We start from the raw sequence: 16,482 nt of genomic DNA on the forward strand, positions 1-16,482 counted from the left end.
TAGACCCATTTATTCAGATCTCTTTATCTGTGTCATTCTTTGTACAAATAGATGTGGCCAATATGACTTCCCAGTTTGGCACGCTGTAATTGGATAAGACCACTTGGGATGTGAGATGACTGTCTTCTCCCACAATATTGTAACACTTTTTAAGCCCTTATTTATGAGAGCTACTGCTCAGTTTTGTTCATTTCTGGGGCTGTTAAGCAGGATGCCATGTGAGCGGGAAGCAGAAATAATGGCGGGCTACTGCTGCTTACATAAAAAAAATTGAAAAGACCAGGCAATCGGATCAGACTAATGATGTATCTTGTCAAGCATCCTGTTTCCATCAGTGGTCAAACACATGCAGTGCTTTAAGGAAAAATCCCTCCCCTACCACCCACCCACCCCTCAGCAATTGATATTCAGAAGCACACTTCCTCTGAACTTGGATGCTCTATTTAGCTGGTACAGCTAATTAACAGGCTATCCTCCACAAATTGGTCCAAGCTCCCTTTAAATAGTCCAACATGAGGGTTAGCTCATCAGACTGCTGACATTTCAGAAAGAGTAAGCCCTGGTAACCAGCTCTTCAATAATATTTCAATTGGGATAAGGCTAACTAATAATTAAAAGGTAGAAGCAGTCCCCTGTGGAAGCAGAGTCATTACTGACCCAGGGGGGATGTCGCATCACGACGTTTTCTTGGCAGACTTTTTACGGGGTGGTTTGCCATTGCCTTCCCCAGTCATCTACACTTTACTCCCAGGAAACTGGGTACTCATTTTACCAACTTCGGAAGGATGGAAGGCTGAGTCAACCTTGAGCCGGCTATGTGAACCCGGCTTCCGCCAGGATCGAACTCAGGTCGTGAGCAGAGCAGTACTGCAAGCTTACCACTCTGCACCATGGGGATCCTAATAACTAGGTAGTTTTAAAGTCTCCAAATACCCTTATTTTCATATTTTAAAACTTTTGTTTACACTGAGATGGCAAGAATGGATCTGTTCCCACCTCCATGAATAATATGGCAGAATTTGGGTGCATTGTGTTGTTCACTCCTTGACCTGGGAAAGTCTCTGTGGAATTGTCAGGAGATCTACTTCACATCAAGAGCTGCTCCCAGCACTTTGGGGGCATATAGATTGTCCATTAGGAGGCCTTTTGTACAGAGGAGCCCCGTGGGCAAGCTCTCAGAATTAGTTCCTTAATAAGAAAAGTTAGTATGTATAAAATACCATCCATTCCCAGCCATTAAAGTTGTTACAGGTATAAATGTAAACAAATTCAAGCTCTCCCCTCTTGATTCATTTAAAAAAAAATTTTTTGTAAAAACTGGAACCAGTTTTATTGACACCATATCACAAGGGTCAAGAAAGAAAATCAACCTTGATGTACACAGTTGTAAGTTACACATGTTAAAAGTTCAAGTTCTACTCATATGAACAACATTATTTCACTATTGCCGGATTTATTCTTTTTAAGTAGTTTCCTGAAAAGCTTGCAAACTGCCTGGAATCCAGAGCCCTGCATCTCCATGGGACAGCTACTGCCATATATGTTCCCACCTGGCATAGCTAAGAAGCAGAGGGGGGAATCTCTTGCATTCTGTAAGGCTGTATCACTGGAATGCAGTCCAACTATGTTAAATGGCATACGATACTTAATTCAGGATTTTAAAGTTTAGGTTTAATATACTAATGGTAACACAGCTGAATTCCATGTATCCCCAACAGCTCAAGAAGACGCCAAAGCATTCTATTCTCTGCTGCCAGGTACACAGAACTGATCATTTTAGCTCCCTGTCAGAAAAGTTCATATACAGGTAAGAGTTGCTCTCACTCTAGCAACATGATGTATAAGATAGCATTATTGTATCACATCCGTGTAAGGAAGCAAGTCCCAGACTACCAGCACTGGTGGCTACCACAACAGTGATGAACTGGTTAGGTTAACCCTAGCAACTCTAAAGGCACCAATTTTACTGATCTGAGCACCAATTTTACTAATCATTTTCTTTTTCTTGACAGTTTGTGCTTTCAATAACTACTATTACATTTATAGGGAACATAAACGTTATTCTAAAGAACACTCATATCTACTTTGTTTTCCATTCTTCTTGGGCCATGACTAATCTGTTTCACTACAGACTGTTCTGGACTTTGGCAGTTTAAAAGAAGCAAATAGTATTTGATCATTTGCATACTTCAAATACAACAACTCATAAGAAGATCAACCCACATTAAGAGACGCTCAGGTCATAAAATATGATTAATCAGAATGGCATCTGTACAACAAAAATGTAATCTAAAAATACAAATTGAGATATTCTTTAAAAAGAGTAAATATATTTACATGTAGTTTCACATTGCAATGATTGTAATATACTCGATGAGCAACATTGGCAGAATTTACATCACCTTTTTGCCATTCAAAAATATATTTTCTATTACTTTGACATTCACAGATGTCCTGGTTACAAAAAAAGGGTTATGTTTTCAAAACTTGGGCAAGCTGTAAAATCAGAATGTCAGAAAAAGCACCAAACCCTCAGGGTAAATGGCATTTGGAAAGATACAATGCAACAACATCACACACACACACATAGTAAAAAAGGAACTGGGAGACAATGTACAGTCTCTCTCCACTGCTTTTCAAAGGCACATTGCAACATGTCAAGGGATACGGAGAACAAGTCGTGACAGAAAAGGAAGGTAAGCAATTCAAAAAGTTGTCCGTTATATTGCAGGCCAACATGAAGTAAAGATGTTCGGAACAAAATTCCTGGACTCAGTGAAAAGTATAAAAGGCCCCACATATGCAATGCCAACATTCAGGCTTCGTATTAACATGGCACAAATGTGTGCAGTTGAAAAGTTTTAAAAAAAGAAGAAACAAAGGCTCTCTCTTCCATTAATGGTGATCCAAAGCAACTGTATCCCACCTTTAAGAAAACGTACATACTAAAACTTTCTTTTCCCTCCTCTCGTTATGACTTTCGACTATCATAGTCGGTGACCATTCTTTTGATGTGTGACAGCTTGCTCTTCAGCATCTTGCAGCGCTCCTTTCGGTTCTTATAGTCTGCTGACTACAGGAAAAAAAATGCAATGCAGAGTTACTATGGAGGAGGAAGAAATCATCTTCAGTACTAGGAATGCTAGGGTAAGAATTAGATCCAAGCTACAAGTGACGAATGACACTTGCCTGGCAAGTGAACAGACTCACGTGTATTCTTCCCGCAAGTGGAGGGCAAATGAACAGGGAGGAATACACGTGAGTCTGTTCACTTGCCAGGCAAGTGTCATTCGTCACTTGTAGCTTGGCTCTGAAAGGGATCTATAGCAGCATTTAGGCCCAACAAGCTCAAGCGACCCACATGACCAGAGCTTTGCTACCCTTTCCGTAACAGCTTCCACAGTTAAAGAAACAAGCCTCAATGTTTTTGTAAAAGCCATCTGTGCCTTTAGAATTTTGAGATTGCTGTGGCAAAATATACCAATGCAGAGCCTGATGCATACATGGACTATTTCAGCAAATGTGATGCCGTGTCAGCAGTACAATTGCTGAATAAAGACTAAGGTATTAAAAACAGAGGCTACCCTGCCTGCCTATGAATGCAAACAAGCTTTCAGATCTCAAATGTAATGGGAGAAAAAGCGAAACTTCAGAAGCAACGTTCTTCCTCAGACCTTTAAAAAAATGTGGTGGCTTGTAAAGACATTGATGGGATGAGACTGATGAGGAAAATAAGTATGTCCTTAGTGGAGTAACATTACTGAGGATGGACCTGTTAGATTAGCTGTCACATTACACAGCCCTGCCGTAGCACAATCTCTGTAGGTATTAAGAGCAGAATTTGTACCATACATCTAACATGCTGGAGACACTGACATTGCTATACTAAAGGGTAAGTAGGGGGAAAGACATTTTCCTGACTCTTGTTGTGCCTATGGAATAGCCAAGATCAGAGACTTCATTAGTTTCATTTGTTATATTCTCATCCATCCAAGGACAGTTTATCATAACCACCATAATAGGTTATAGCAGTTTGCACAAGGCAACCCATTAGGCTCAGCAGTTAAGCAGAAACTTGATGCCGTTACCCACATCTAGTATGGGGCTGCCCTTGAGCCTGACCCGGAGATTACAGCTGGCACAAAATGCAGCGGTGCGTGTTATTACAAGAATGCCAAAGAAGGCGCATATAACACCGTTCTTACGCGAGCTCCATTGGTTGCCAGTGGCGTACCGGATCAGATTGAAGGTTCTGGTACTGACCTATAAGGCCCTGTGAGGACTGGGACCAGAGTATCTACGGGACTGTCTCTCCCCATATATTCCCCAGAGGACACTCCGATCAGGGGACAAACAGCTGTTGGTGGTCCCTGGCCCCAAGGAGGTCCGCATAGCCTCGACTAGGGTCAGAGCCTTTTCGGTCCTGGCTCCCACCTGGTGGAACGCTCTGTCTGCTGAAATCAGGGCCGGGCAGGACCTATCTTTTTGCTGGGCCTGCGAGACAGAGTTTTTCCGCCAGGCATATGGCTGAGGCTGGGCCTCCGCCAGCCTGGAAAAAAGGGGTGTATAAATCTTAACCCTCCCTGTGAAGGCTGTCCACCATCCTGTTTTAAATGTGTTGTTTTTAATGAACATACATTTTTAATTTTATTTTTAATATGTTGTTATCCGCCCTGAGCCCGCTCGCGGGGAGGGCGGAATACAAATTTGAAATAAATAAATACTCTAGCCACTAATGCACCATACTGGCCCTCTAATACTGGCCTTAAATACTTAGGGAATTACATGTGCCACTAAAGTGGTACTGGACTAATTCTGCCCAAAAGTGTGAAGTACATTCCAACTGAAGGACTCCAAGACATTCCAAAAGGAATTAGCATCTTGGTTAGACACAATCCATTCTTTCTGAATGAATTCGTCAAGGTGGACCTGAGGTAAATGTTGTTAGATATTGGCCTACAAATCTCCTGTCTAGGGATTATCTCAAAATGCCTAGGGCAATTTTATCCCAATCATATTGTATATGCCTGTAAAAGGTTTATCATCACCTGATAAAGAATAGAAACTTTTAAAACGTTGGGAAGTCAAGACTATAATGTAATGGCGGGATACTGGAATAAGTAATTGCTGTAGTTCTAAAAAACAGAAACTATATAGGTTGGCGTACCACTGGCACAGAGGGAATACCTGTTCAAATGTACATTTCAAGCAAGCATTAAGCCAACTTACTGCTTTTATGTCCTTCAATCTGTTGTATTCTTCAGCAGCAGCCTGACAGAAAAAGGTTTACGTTAGACAGACACACACACTTGCCCAAATCTATTTTGAGGCTAAATTACGAAGACTGTAAAGAGCCACTGCCAGCTCTGGAGACAAGAAGAAGGGGTTATTTGATTAAAATTAAGCAGCAGAGCTGGAGAAACTGCCAGATTCTATACCTGATTGCTGACATGGGCAGAGTATCCGTCTACAGGGATCTGTAGGAAAAGTCCCCTACCCGCTAGCATAAAATTTACTAGCATAAGATTTGGAGATGCCATTACTAGAAGACCTGATGACTCCGTTTCCACACGGCTTACCTTTTGCCGGGATGCAGTGTGTTCTCGCGCAAAATCGCGCGATAACAGCATCTTCCTGGCGCGATTTTGCACGCGAAGACGCTGTATCCCAACAAAAGGTAAGCTGTGTGGAAACGGCCAATCATACATGGTAAGAAAGAGGATTGATATTTGGAGTTAGACGCCTAGAGCTTCCACAACAGAGGTCATCAACAGCAACAAATACTAATTTCTACATGGTTAACTCCCACTCAACCTTCTTATTGACTGCACTAGCTTAGTAAATTCCATCATTAATGATGTCACTTCCTTTATAATTGCAGGTTTGTTATATCAAAGTGCAGCACTCTTTCCTCATTAATACAGAACTTCTCACAACTATATAGCCTAAGAGAAGATTTTACAAACCAGAGCCGTTGAGAATGCTTTATTTCTAGTTGTTGTTTTCAGTGGCAACAACAAAAAGTATTATGAGGGCTCCTGATCCTCAATCCTTATTTTAAACTTTTGGACAGAAGCGTATACAAAAAGGATCACATCCATCATCGTAATTTTCCATCCTACAGCAATTCATTTTACATTTGCATAGAGCCGGTCCCCTCAATATATCAAGCTGTCATTCTACCCCAAGGCAGAATGTTTGTCTGTCCAATGATATTTATTTTTTTGTGCATCGGCAAATGTCCAAACCAGAGGTTTTCCTCTCACCACTGCTAAGAATTTTTTTTAAAGTGGAGACACGAGAGATGGAACCTTGGACTTTCTGTATGAAAAATGTGTGTTCCTCCCTCCTTCATATCAGATTGGAATTATGGATTCATAGCCCTTAATGGGTTCGTTGCAATTAATTATGGATTCATAGGTTTTCACTTGCTAAGTAATCAGTAAGACAAAGCTGAAAAATAAGTAGCCATTTATTTTCATTTACAGAAATTAAAGATCTTTTTTGCCAGGAGAAGCCTGGTTTTAAAAGTAGGTGATAGTTTTAAACATAGGCCGTTTCCACACGGCTTACCTTTGCTCACAGCAACCTGGAACATGGCGCAAAAAACACGGAAGATCACATTTTCTTGCATGAGATTTGTGCGACGTCATGCAAATCTCGCGAAAGAAAACGCGATCGTCAGCATTTTTTGCACGATGTTCCGGGTCGTTACGAGCAAAGGTAAGCCGTGTGGAAACGGCCAATGTCTTAGCTCTTTAAAACCAGCATTTAATACTGCCACACAGACATACCAATGGTCAGTATTTAGCACAATTTTTTCAATGAATTCCAAGATTCCTCGTACTTCCAATCAACAGAATTACCTTATATTCCTCACTGTCCTCACGGTAGTCATCCAATGCTCTATCAAGGCGAGAGAGTTCTTTACTGATCTCGTCAAGCTCTGCTTGCAAGCGTTTGTATTCTTGCAGCCCTGCGTCAAAGTCTCGTTTGTATGTTTGTCTTTGATGGTCTGATGATACAGCTGGATATTCCCTGGATAAAGAGTAATGCAAAATATCATTTTTGTATAAAGGAAATGAAAAATGATAGAACTTTGCTGATTTACAGAGAAATAATATATAATTCAATTGGGAGGTAAATTCATCGCTCAGTTTGTGCCATCGTTTAGGTATAAAATTTAGATGCAAACCTTTTGCTACCCAAACTATCCTATGTCTAGTGTTTATTTATGTCATTTATATCCCACTGTTCTCCCCAGAGGGGACCCAAAGCGCTTTACATCATTCTGTTGTGATGTTGTGAGCTAGCTTAGGCTGAGGATGTATGACTGGCCCAAGGTCGCTTCGTGAGCTTCCATGGTAGAGCGAGGATTAGAACCTGGGTCTCCCAAATCCTAGTCCAACCACTACACCACACTTTCTCTAGCCATAGGAGTCTTCTGTAAAGAAATGTGACTTTAACTTTTGTGCAACTATTTTTTCCATTTAAACATAAAGAGATCCTTTCTTAATAGAAAGGGGTCATTGGCTCCAACTCAAAGCATACAAAAATATGGAAAAATACGGTCAGAGTATTTTTAACTCTGGGAATACGGTTAGCACCCAAAATTGTCTCAGCAACATACTGTTCTGCTCTGTTCTCAGACTGCACTTTGTCTCAGCGTACAGCACCCACTGTATGCTTTTTAAGTGAATCTTATATTCTACATAATCTGATTTGATCAAATGGACTGCAGTTGTATTTCAGGCACACTGTTCTTTCTTAGTGTGGTTACATATTTGAAATACTAGTACAGATGATATTGTTTCAAATCTGTGAATAAGAAGATACTGGAAAGCCAGCTCAGCAATCTAATTACAGGTGTGCATGATGGTTGCAGTTTCTATATTGAGTAACTACTCTATATAGTTATGCATTATTATTTATGACACCTCAAAGAAATATTGAGAATGCTAGGCTTTTCCTTTAGGAAGACTGCCACTTCTAGAGGTTAAAATTAGCACTTTCCGTGTATGAATATAGCTATCCAAAACCACAAATACGTTATGCATTTCAAAGGCGCTTGCTTTTCTTAACTCATCTGAGTAGGGACTGCCAGTGTTTGTTTAATAAGCAATACCAGTTTTGTTTGTGTTGACTGACTGCAACAAGCTGTTGCAGCTCTCTTAACACACAACTGAGTTTCTCAGTCAGTTTCTATAATATGAAGAGTAGGATCTCAGTTCAGTGGCACGTTTGAGACCAAGATTTTCAGGATATAAACTTTCAAGTGTCAAAGCAGCTTTATTCTGTAGATTTTATTACGGACTGCTGATTTTATGACAAGTAACAATTATATTTATTTAAATACTAGGAACAGAGCCTGTTGTAAAAATACAATGGGCTCTAGCAGCGGGACCAAGATCCCGTCACGCCTACAGAGGCAGTGGGAAGGCCAGGTGGGGGGGGGAGGGCTCCCCATGCTGCACCTCAGTCCTTGGTGGCTCCATGGCCCTGCAGCTGCTGTGGAGGTGGCAGGAAGGCCGTGGGGGGCTCCCCTGCACTGCACCTCCCCGCCAGCTCTGCAGGCAGGCCTCTAAGGGGCCGCAGAGGTGACAGGGAGACACAGCACAGTTGCCCTTCCCTGCCAGCTCCACAATTCTCCTTTTATCCTTGCACAGGCACACCTCAGGGTCCTTAGTACGCCTGCGCCAGTATAAGAGGTGAGTCGTCAGGAGTCGGACTACGGCTCACCTTTTATGTTTAAGGATATTGTTGTATTCAATTCCTAGATTTGCTAGATATGCAATTAATGTATCTTTCCTATGTTACTGTATACTGACTTAGAGCGGGACCACAAGTGACGCCTGACACAGGTTGGACACTAGTCAGCTTCCCTCAAGTTTTGATGGGAAATGTAGGCATCCTGGTCTTGCAGCTTGGCTCTCTGACTGCTGTCCAATGGACTTTTTAACTGTCACTTATCCAACATTCCGCCAAGCTGCCTACATTTCCCATCAAAACTTGAGGGAAGCTGGCAAGTGTCCAACCTGCGTCAGGCGTCACTTGTGGTCCCGCTCTTAGATTCTGATCCTGGATTATAATAATAATAAACTGAAGCTGAAACTAACAAGTACCACTTCTTCCTCTTTTATCTCTCCTGTATTTTAAAACTGTCTTGCCAGTTTCAGGATTGATTTTATTACGCTACTGAGTGTTATTTTAGATTTTTTCAAATCTGTTTTATAGTTCTGTAGGGTTAGAGGTTACCACCCCATTTTGCTTCTTGTGCTTGAGGGAAGAGCCACCATTTTGAAGAATGCTGTCGTAGGGGGCAACCCACAGAGTTTTGATTTCTTGTTGTGAGCGTTTTTTTTTACGCAAGCAACATTAGAGAAAACAGATATAGACTTAACAATGCATTCACAGTCCCATCTTGGTTCAATTGGTTTATATTTGTATGTACTAACCTATATGAAAAAAAACTTGTAACTTTGGCTCAGTAGTCGTAACTGTGTTTCCCTTTCATCACCACAGCACTAGGTTCCAATTAACAAGTGGGAAAGGACGCTGTTCTGGATCAAATCTCTTTTAAATGAGAAACTAGGCATGAGGCTACTAGGGGCCTGGATTCCAATGCCTATACTTACCAGTCCCTTTTTATACTTTCCTCTCACCCAGACTTCTGCTACACATAGTGGCAACCCACATGTGGTGAAGCCAGAACCAGGGTCTGATTTTATTTAGGCAGACTGCACACTATCGCTGTGCTAATTCCCCACTTTATGAAGTTGGCCATACCCAGTGCTTTTTTTCTGGGGGGACGCAGGGGGACACGTACCCCTAAACATTTTGTGAATCTAACAGTAGAAAGTAAAAATTTTAAAATGTTGGAATTCCTGCTAAACCAGCTCCAAACATTTAATGGCTATTTATGTGATTTGTTAAGTTTTATGTAGCGCAAGTTGACAACAAAGATGTTTAGTTATATTTAAACTCACTAGGAGCGCTATTTGTCTTACAAAAAATGGAACGTATTTGAGCATCGAACACGCCATCGATATTGCTGGCATAATCGGTGATCGTTAGTGTGCAGACAAATAAAAACAAGTTTTCTCTAAGCCACTTGGAGCTCTGGTAGTTGGAATCTAGCACGGTGATTGGTCAGTCTTGTTGCTACCCCCGATGGCGGTGACCAATATGTGTATTTGTGTATGTAAATTCATGCTTTTTGAAAGGACGACATCTGGCGACGGACACCAAAAGCAAGCATAGGAATCGGGAAGATGTTAGTGAACACAGCCTCATGCCAATCTGGAAGTTCTTGTGAACTGTGTCCTATGAGGTAATGCATGTTCTTGGTAATTTTGTCCATTGACTGCATTTATTTTTTCCGATTTGAACTATAAAATGGTGATTTTCTTGAGTCAAACTGAGAGTACCCCTAAACATTTTTTTTTTAGAAAAAAAGCACTGGCCATACCTGTCCCAGTCTTCTTCCAGTTCATCACAGGATTCCCCTCCAGTGGTATAATCGGCATCATAGCTGTCCGTGTTGATTCTTTTTTGTCTTCCTGCTTGTCTTTTTTGTGCTGGATCCTTAGCTGACCCATTGTAACTGCTGGTATTAGCATACTGAGACTGTTTGGTTAAGGGATCGGGCATCCTATTACAAAATCAGAGTAACAGTTTCTAGTTTCATGTCAAGTCATCACGAATACATAAAACAGTTATTAAAAGAGAAAATGAAGGTTCTTAATTTGTTGGTGCTGAGTTCCTTCTCTGAAGAGTACAAGACCAAAGGAAAGACATCAACACACAGCAATTGCTCTGTGGAATCTGACTAACTGAAGCAATGGCAGCCCAGAAGGCGACGCTAGACAGACCCAAAACTCACATTTTGAAATTCCAATCAACTGATTATTTGGAAGAGTTACTCCGTTTTGATTGCCTCCTAATAAAATGATCTAGTTTAATGACTTGTTGCAAAGATGAATTAAATAAAGATCAGGATTTGCATACTAGAAATACTTGAAGAGAAAACCGGCAGAGAAGGAAACCCAGATGCCTTGTTGCCTATACATCTACAAAATTGAAAACATGTGTTGGGTCACATAATAGTGCAGGTCTAAAATGTGGCTATCCAAGGTTTAGGAACCGTTGCAACACAAATCTGTAAGCCCCAATTACACAAATGATTGGATCCTATGACTCCATTCCATTTTCTTCCTGCACAAGGAGTTGTCTCATCTACTTACAAGAGCGGAAGACACCTTATGATAGAGTAAAGGGTTTCCACTGCTGGAAAATAGGATCCAACCCCAGTTACCAATAAACTTATCCTTCGTTAATACTGGTAACAGAGAAGGCGCTTTCATGTAGAATTATAGGCTTTATCAGGAAACTTGGCCCGGTTACCCAACATGAAGCTCCCTGAAAGACATACAATGCCTGCATTCATTGGTTAGGAATAATGTCCACAGGACAAGTTGTTTGGCACCATTTGCACTTCACTTCCTCACCCCACCCAGCATACCTACAGACAATTCAAGGAGTTGCTTTTGAATATGATCTTTAACTTGCAAGATCCGTTTCAACAAGACTAGTGCGTTAAATCTTTCTGAAATCAGACCTACTCCCAGGTGACTGAAGGTCCTTTCATAAGAATGCATTTTCATTTGTCCTATTTTTATCCCACTCTGCTTCCAAGGCAGCATATAATGTTCACTTTACTCTCAAAACCCTAGGAGGGAGGTCAGACTGAGACGAAAGCTCGGTTAAGATATGAAGTGAAACCAGCAAGTAAACACTAACTATTGTTAGGCTATTCTAACCATCACAGTCCATCAAGCTGATACCTGAAATTATAGTTTGAAGTTGGCCCATGGTTTCAAGTTAAACTGTGGTTAACTATAGTTGTATGTGACATACGAATGCAGACACTGACTTGTTTCCTGATGCCAGCGTCATTCATTCCTTGGCTACAGAGATGCCTAGCTGAAGCAAACTGAGCCAGAATTTCTGGCCCAATATCATCCATTAAGCTTCATGAATGACCCCAGATTTTCCTAGTCCCACATTCTTCTATCAGACTCTCAAAGGACTGCACATACTGGTTGTCACTACAAAAATCTGGAGTTCTGTTAATGTGGTACAGCCATTGTTCAACTGAATATATATTCTAGTTTGTTCATTCAATACAAGGACCCAGAAAATGTAATTGTTACAAACACATAAATCTTACCTGTAAAAAAAACCCTAATTATTCTTGAGAAACTGAAAATTTGTAACCAGAGGGGATGCATATTACCCCATCTCTCAAAGTATGTGGCTGATAACCCCTCATTAGTGCACATCTTTATATAATGCATAGGAGCCGCGTGGCACAGAGTGGTAAGCTGTAGTACTGCAGTCCAAGCTCTGCTCATGACCTGAGTTCGATCCCGGCAGAAGCTGTGTTCAAGTAGCCGGCTCAAGGTTGACTCAGCCTTACATCCTTGCGAGGTCAGTAAAATGAATACCCAGTTTCCTGGGGGTAAAGTGTAGATAACTGGGGAAGGCAATGGTAAACCACCCCGTAAAAAGTCTGCCAAGAAAATGTCATGATGCAACATCCCCCTATGGGTCAGTAATGACTCGGTGCTTGCGCAGGGGACTACCTTTATTTTTACTTATATAATGCATTAAAAGCATAGAACAGGTGAACTATAACATATTCTAGATTTGTATAGAATATAGCCGTAACGACCATAGGCAAAACGTAGGATCCACATACTTGCAGATTATTACCTCTACTAACCAAATAGACACTGGGAAAACTCCTATTGCACACAAGCCATATAGCTGTAGGGCACAATGAACGATATCACACCCAAGGAAAACCAGATGAACCAGTGAGACATTGGAAAACCAAGAATGGTAAACCAGCTTTCTAAATAAAGCTAGACGTCACAAAGGCAGAAACCTGAAATGCATATCTGAAGCATATTGTGGGTCAGATCCAGAACAAGTTTTCCCACCAACAGCACAGATTTTTTTCTGTCCGTTCTGTCCCATTGCCACCTGCTGATCTTCGCAAAGCGATGCTCCTGGGCATAGGGGACCTTGAACAACATGGTAGGGGGCTTGCAGCAGGAAAGGGGAATTGGTAGAAATTGTTCCTTCACTGCATGAAAATTTTGGCCCGTTTCCAACCCCATTTCCTTCTAATGTACCTAAGCTGATCTTAGCTCTCATTCTGACATTCTTCCAAAAACGAACACACACACTTACACACACAAACCAAACTCAGAAAATGAACAAGACCTTAAGTTTTAAAAAGCTGTTTCTTAAAGATGAAATAAGATCTTTTAAAGCCTAAGTCCGCTGAAGTCAATAGGCTTATAAGGGTATATAACTCTGCTTAAGACTGTAAAGCTATTCTATGTTTTATACAATTTGAAAGCATTTGCATACCTTAGAAAGTTCACTATATCATTCAGAATAAAAATAAGCAAGATCCCACATTTCTTTGAGGAAGCTAAATGAATTCTGTATGAGGAAACCAACCACTTAAATGAGATTTATTATGGATTGGCTGGATTTTAAAAAATCCTAATTATTCCACTTACTCCATAGCCAGTGCAGAAACACCAGCAATGTGGTTAAACAATTGTAAACAGGTGGCAGAACTGTGCACTCTAGAGGCAACAGGTCCCCCATATTGCCCCATTAATGAAGTCATTCCTGGTGTGACACGGAAGCAAATTCAGAAAAACTGTTGCCAAATGAAGTGTCTGGGGCCAATTTTCACTGCATCAGCCCCTTGTCACACAACCCATCGCTTCCACATCGTACCAGGAATGAATCTCAATCCCAACACAACATGGAAGAGTCCTGGAGCATGCTCCTGAATTACCAGCCCTGTTCTCACACCTTTCCTTCCCCGCCAGCCAAATGAGAGGGGTGAGGGGTGGAGGCTAGGAGGTAGTTCTCCCTGGGTGACCTGCTCCCACTGGGTGACCTGTAACCCTAGTGCACTTCCCTGTGTCAGCCTTTCTGGCATTCAAATTCCTCACACAAGGCCTAACCTTAATTAAAATAACAACGTAATCAGTGCTGATTCTGTGAACCGAGGCAGATCATGAGAGGGAGGGCAGGAAGGGTTACATCAGTGCTTAGTTCTTGTGGCCCTTTCTGACACGCCCAGGGTAATGCCAATCACCACCTTGGGGTCAGGCAGAAATTGGCCAGAGATCCTGGAGGTTTTTTGCCATCTTCTGGGCATAGAACGGGGTAGCTGAGAATTTCCTGCATGGAGCAGAGGATTGGATTAGAAAACCACAGAGGTCCCTTCCAACTCTAAGGCCTGACCAGTTTCTGTTAAACTCACAATCTGAAAGCGTCCTTTCTTCAGATCTTAGGTTAAGCAGAAACTCTGCTTCACCTTTACTACAGAAAATCATCTTCGCCTGGCCGTCCACCGCCAGCAGCGCTCTCTGGAGGCAGGGTCCGACCACTCACTCGCGCAGGCGCACCGGGATAAATGTGAGTCGGCGGAAAGACGCTAAGAGAATTATGTTATAGGATTATTAGTCTTCTGCTAGATCCCTACCATGTGAAAAAACAGGAGGAGTTTACTTACGGAGTAGATCTGTAGTTATTGTCAGGATAGCCACGTTGCGCAGGAACATCAGAAGTTGAGTAAGCCGCAGAACTAGCAACTCTGTCAGGATAGTCATTTACTGGCATGGGTGATGAAGGCTCTGCATTTATATTTTTCACCTGGAAAGTGGTGCAAAACTACATTAAAATGTGTAGAACAGAACAGGATACCACCATTTCAGGACTTAATGTTTTGACCTAGTAAAGTATTAGACTCTATAAAAGACGGCTGAAATGACAAAAAAATCTCTTAAGAGTAAAAATTGCCTGCCAGCTGTTCACTCTCAGGAACCACATTAAGAAACTGCACCCCAGAAGGAATGATGACTTTTTCAACTGCCAACATTCAGCACCAAAACCGAGGTGCCTGGTACTGCAGAGGCCAAACCTGGGGGAGGGGGCTGGGGGCAGTTGGTACTTACTGCTTCTGCACAGACCTGTTGTGCCAGAAAATGACATTTTCTGGTGCAATGTGGAAGCTACAGGTTGCATCAGGAGACAATTCACTAAAAACTGCTCCCAAAAATTGCTTCCATGCCACACCAGAAAATATTTTCCAGTGCAAAGAGGAAGCACACGTGCACTTCACAAACATGCCCCCCCATGCTTCTCCTTCTTGCTGGCCTGGTGAGCAGAAGCAGGGGTTGGGGCAAGGGATCTACCCCCATCAGTGGGGGGGGGTGGCAACCCCACACCAAAATAAGCCCTAGCTTTGTATAAACTTGAGGCAAAGTCACATTCATGTAACTGTTTCCTTGCTGTTTTTGCAGGGCGAATATTTTATTTATATAGTCCATTATTATCTTTTCTTTCTTCCACGGTCCTTAAGACAGTATATATAGGTAGCCTTTCTATTTTACTCTCATAACTAACACATAAGTTTAGGCTAAACAGAAAGTCCAGCCCAAAGTTACCCAATGAACCAGAGTCCTACACTTCAGCCCCTATACCAAACTGGCTATTCTCAGTCTTCTTCCATGTGAAGAGACCTGAGAATGTAAAGTGATAGCCAAAAGATATGCCACACAGACACACACAATAAAAGCCGTATTTCAGTAACTTGTATTTATCAGTTCTCTCAAGCTTCCCCCCCCCCCCAAAAAAACAGGCACAGAGAAGAAAATACAATTTATTTCATTCTGGCATTTAACTGCTGCCGTAAAACAGCATACACCATTAAGCCCAATTAAAAAGAACCTCAACAACATTGAGCCACTGAAATAAAAACAAACTCCCGTGGTCCAACAACAAAGTCATCACAACAGTTTAATCAACCAATTAAAAGCTGAAGCAAGCTCCAACACAAGCCAAGTCAGTCAACGCAAATGCCCTCAAAAATGGTCATGTATTCACCGTATTTTGTTTTTCAACAAAAATCAGGCAGATCACTCTAGGAAGCGCACACCACAGAGAAGGCACAGCCACACAAACAGCCTAATCTCGACACCAACTGCTGTTGACAAGTGGAGAACAAAGATGAGCTTCATCGTTCTGTATAGCTAGAAACATACATGTAAGGGTCACTCAGCCCACGTTTTTTTTAGAGCTTTGAACTGGGCCCACAGGCAATTAGGTAACAGGAGAAGGTGAAAGCGTTCTGTGCTGGCTGTTGCTTCCAAGACATCTTCAACAATCAAGTCCAGCAAAGAATGACTGCCCTAAAAGCCGAGTGTATGTCTGGCACAAAGATTAACCATTTACAAGCAAAGGAAGATGATAACTGCACCAGAAACTCCAATGAAACACAGCAGTCAGTCAAACCATTGCCACAGCCCAATTCCTGCCTTGAGAGTAACAGACAGACCATTGCAGCTCCGGAGAGGCAGCCCTAATACGGGCCTTCCTCTGGCAGTC

General features: G+C 41.8%; 1 protein-coding gene across 2 annotated transcripts in view; it reads right to left on the minus strand.

Moving 5' to 3' along the window:
• Window positions 1-1,304: 1,304 nt before the first annotated feature.
• The window catches only part of LOC129336051 (occludin-like), a 28,412-nt gene continuing 13,234 nt past the window's right edge, over window positions 1,305-16,482 (minus strand). For both annotated transcript variants that reach the window (XM_054989021.1, XM_054989020.1), the window contains 5 exons: window positions 14,609-14,748; window positions 10,469-10,651; window positions 6,867-7,038; window positions 5,230-5,271; window positions 1,305-3,073 (listed from right to left, as the gene is read on the minus strand). In XM_054989021.1, the coding sequence (XP_054844996.1) occupies window positions 2,972-3,073; window positions 5,230-5,271; window positions 6,867-7,038; window positions 10,469-10,651; window positions 14,609-14,748 (639 nt within the window). In that variant the 3' untranslated portion in view covers window positions 1,305-2,971. The remainder of the gene's footprint in view (window positions 3,074-5,229; window positions 5,272-6,866; window positions 7,039-10,468; window positions 10,652-14,608; window positions 14,749-16,482) is intronic.

The sequence above is a fragment of the Eublepharis macularius genome, chromosome 9, assembly GCF_028583425.1.
Source record: "Eublepharis macularius isolate TG4126 chromosome 9, MPM_Emac_v1.0, whole genome shotgun sequence".
In the NCBI taxonomy this organism is placed as follows: domain Eukaryota; kingdom Metazoa; phylum Chordata; class Lepidosauria; order Squamata; family Eublepharidae; genus Eublepharis; species Eublepharis macularius.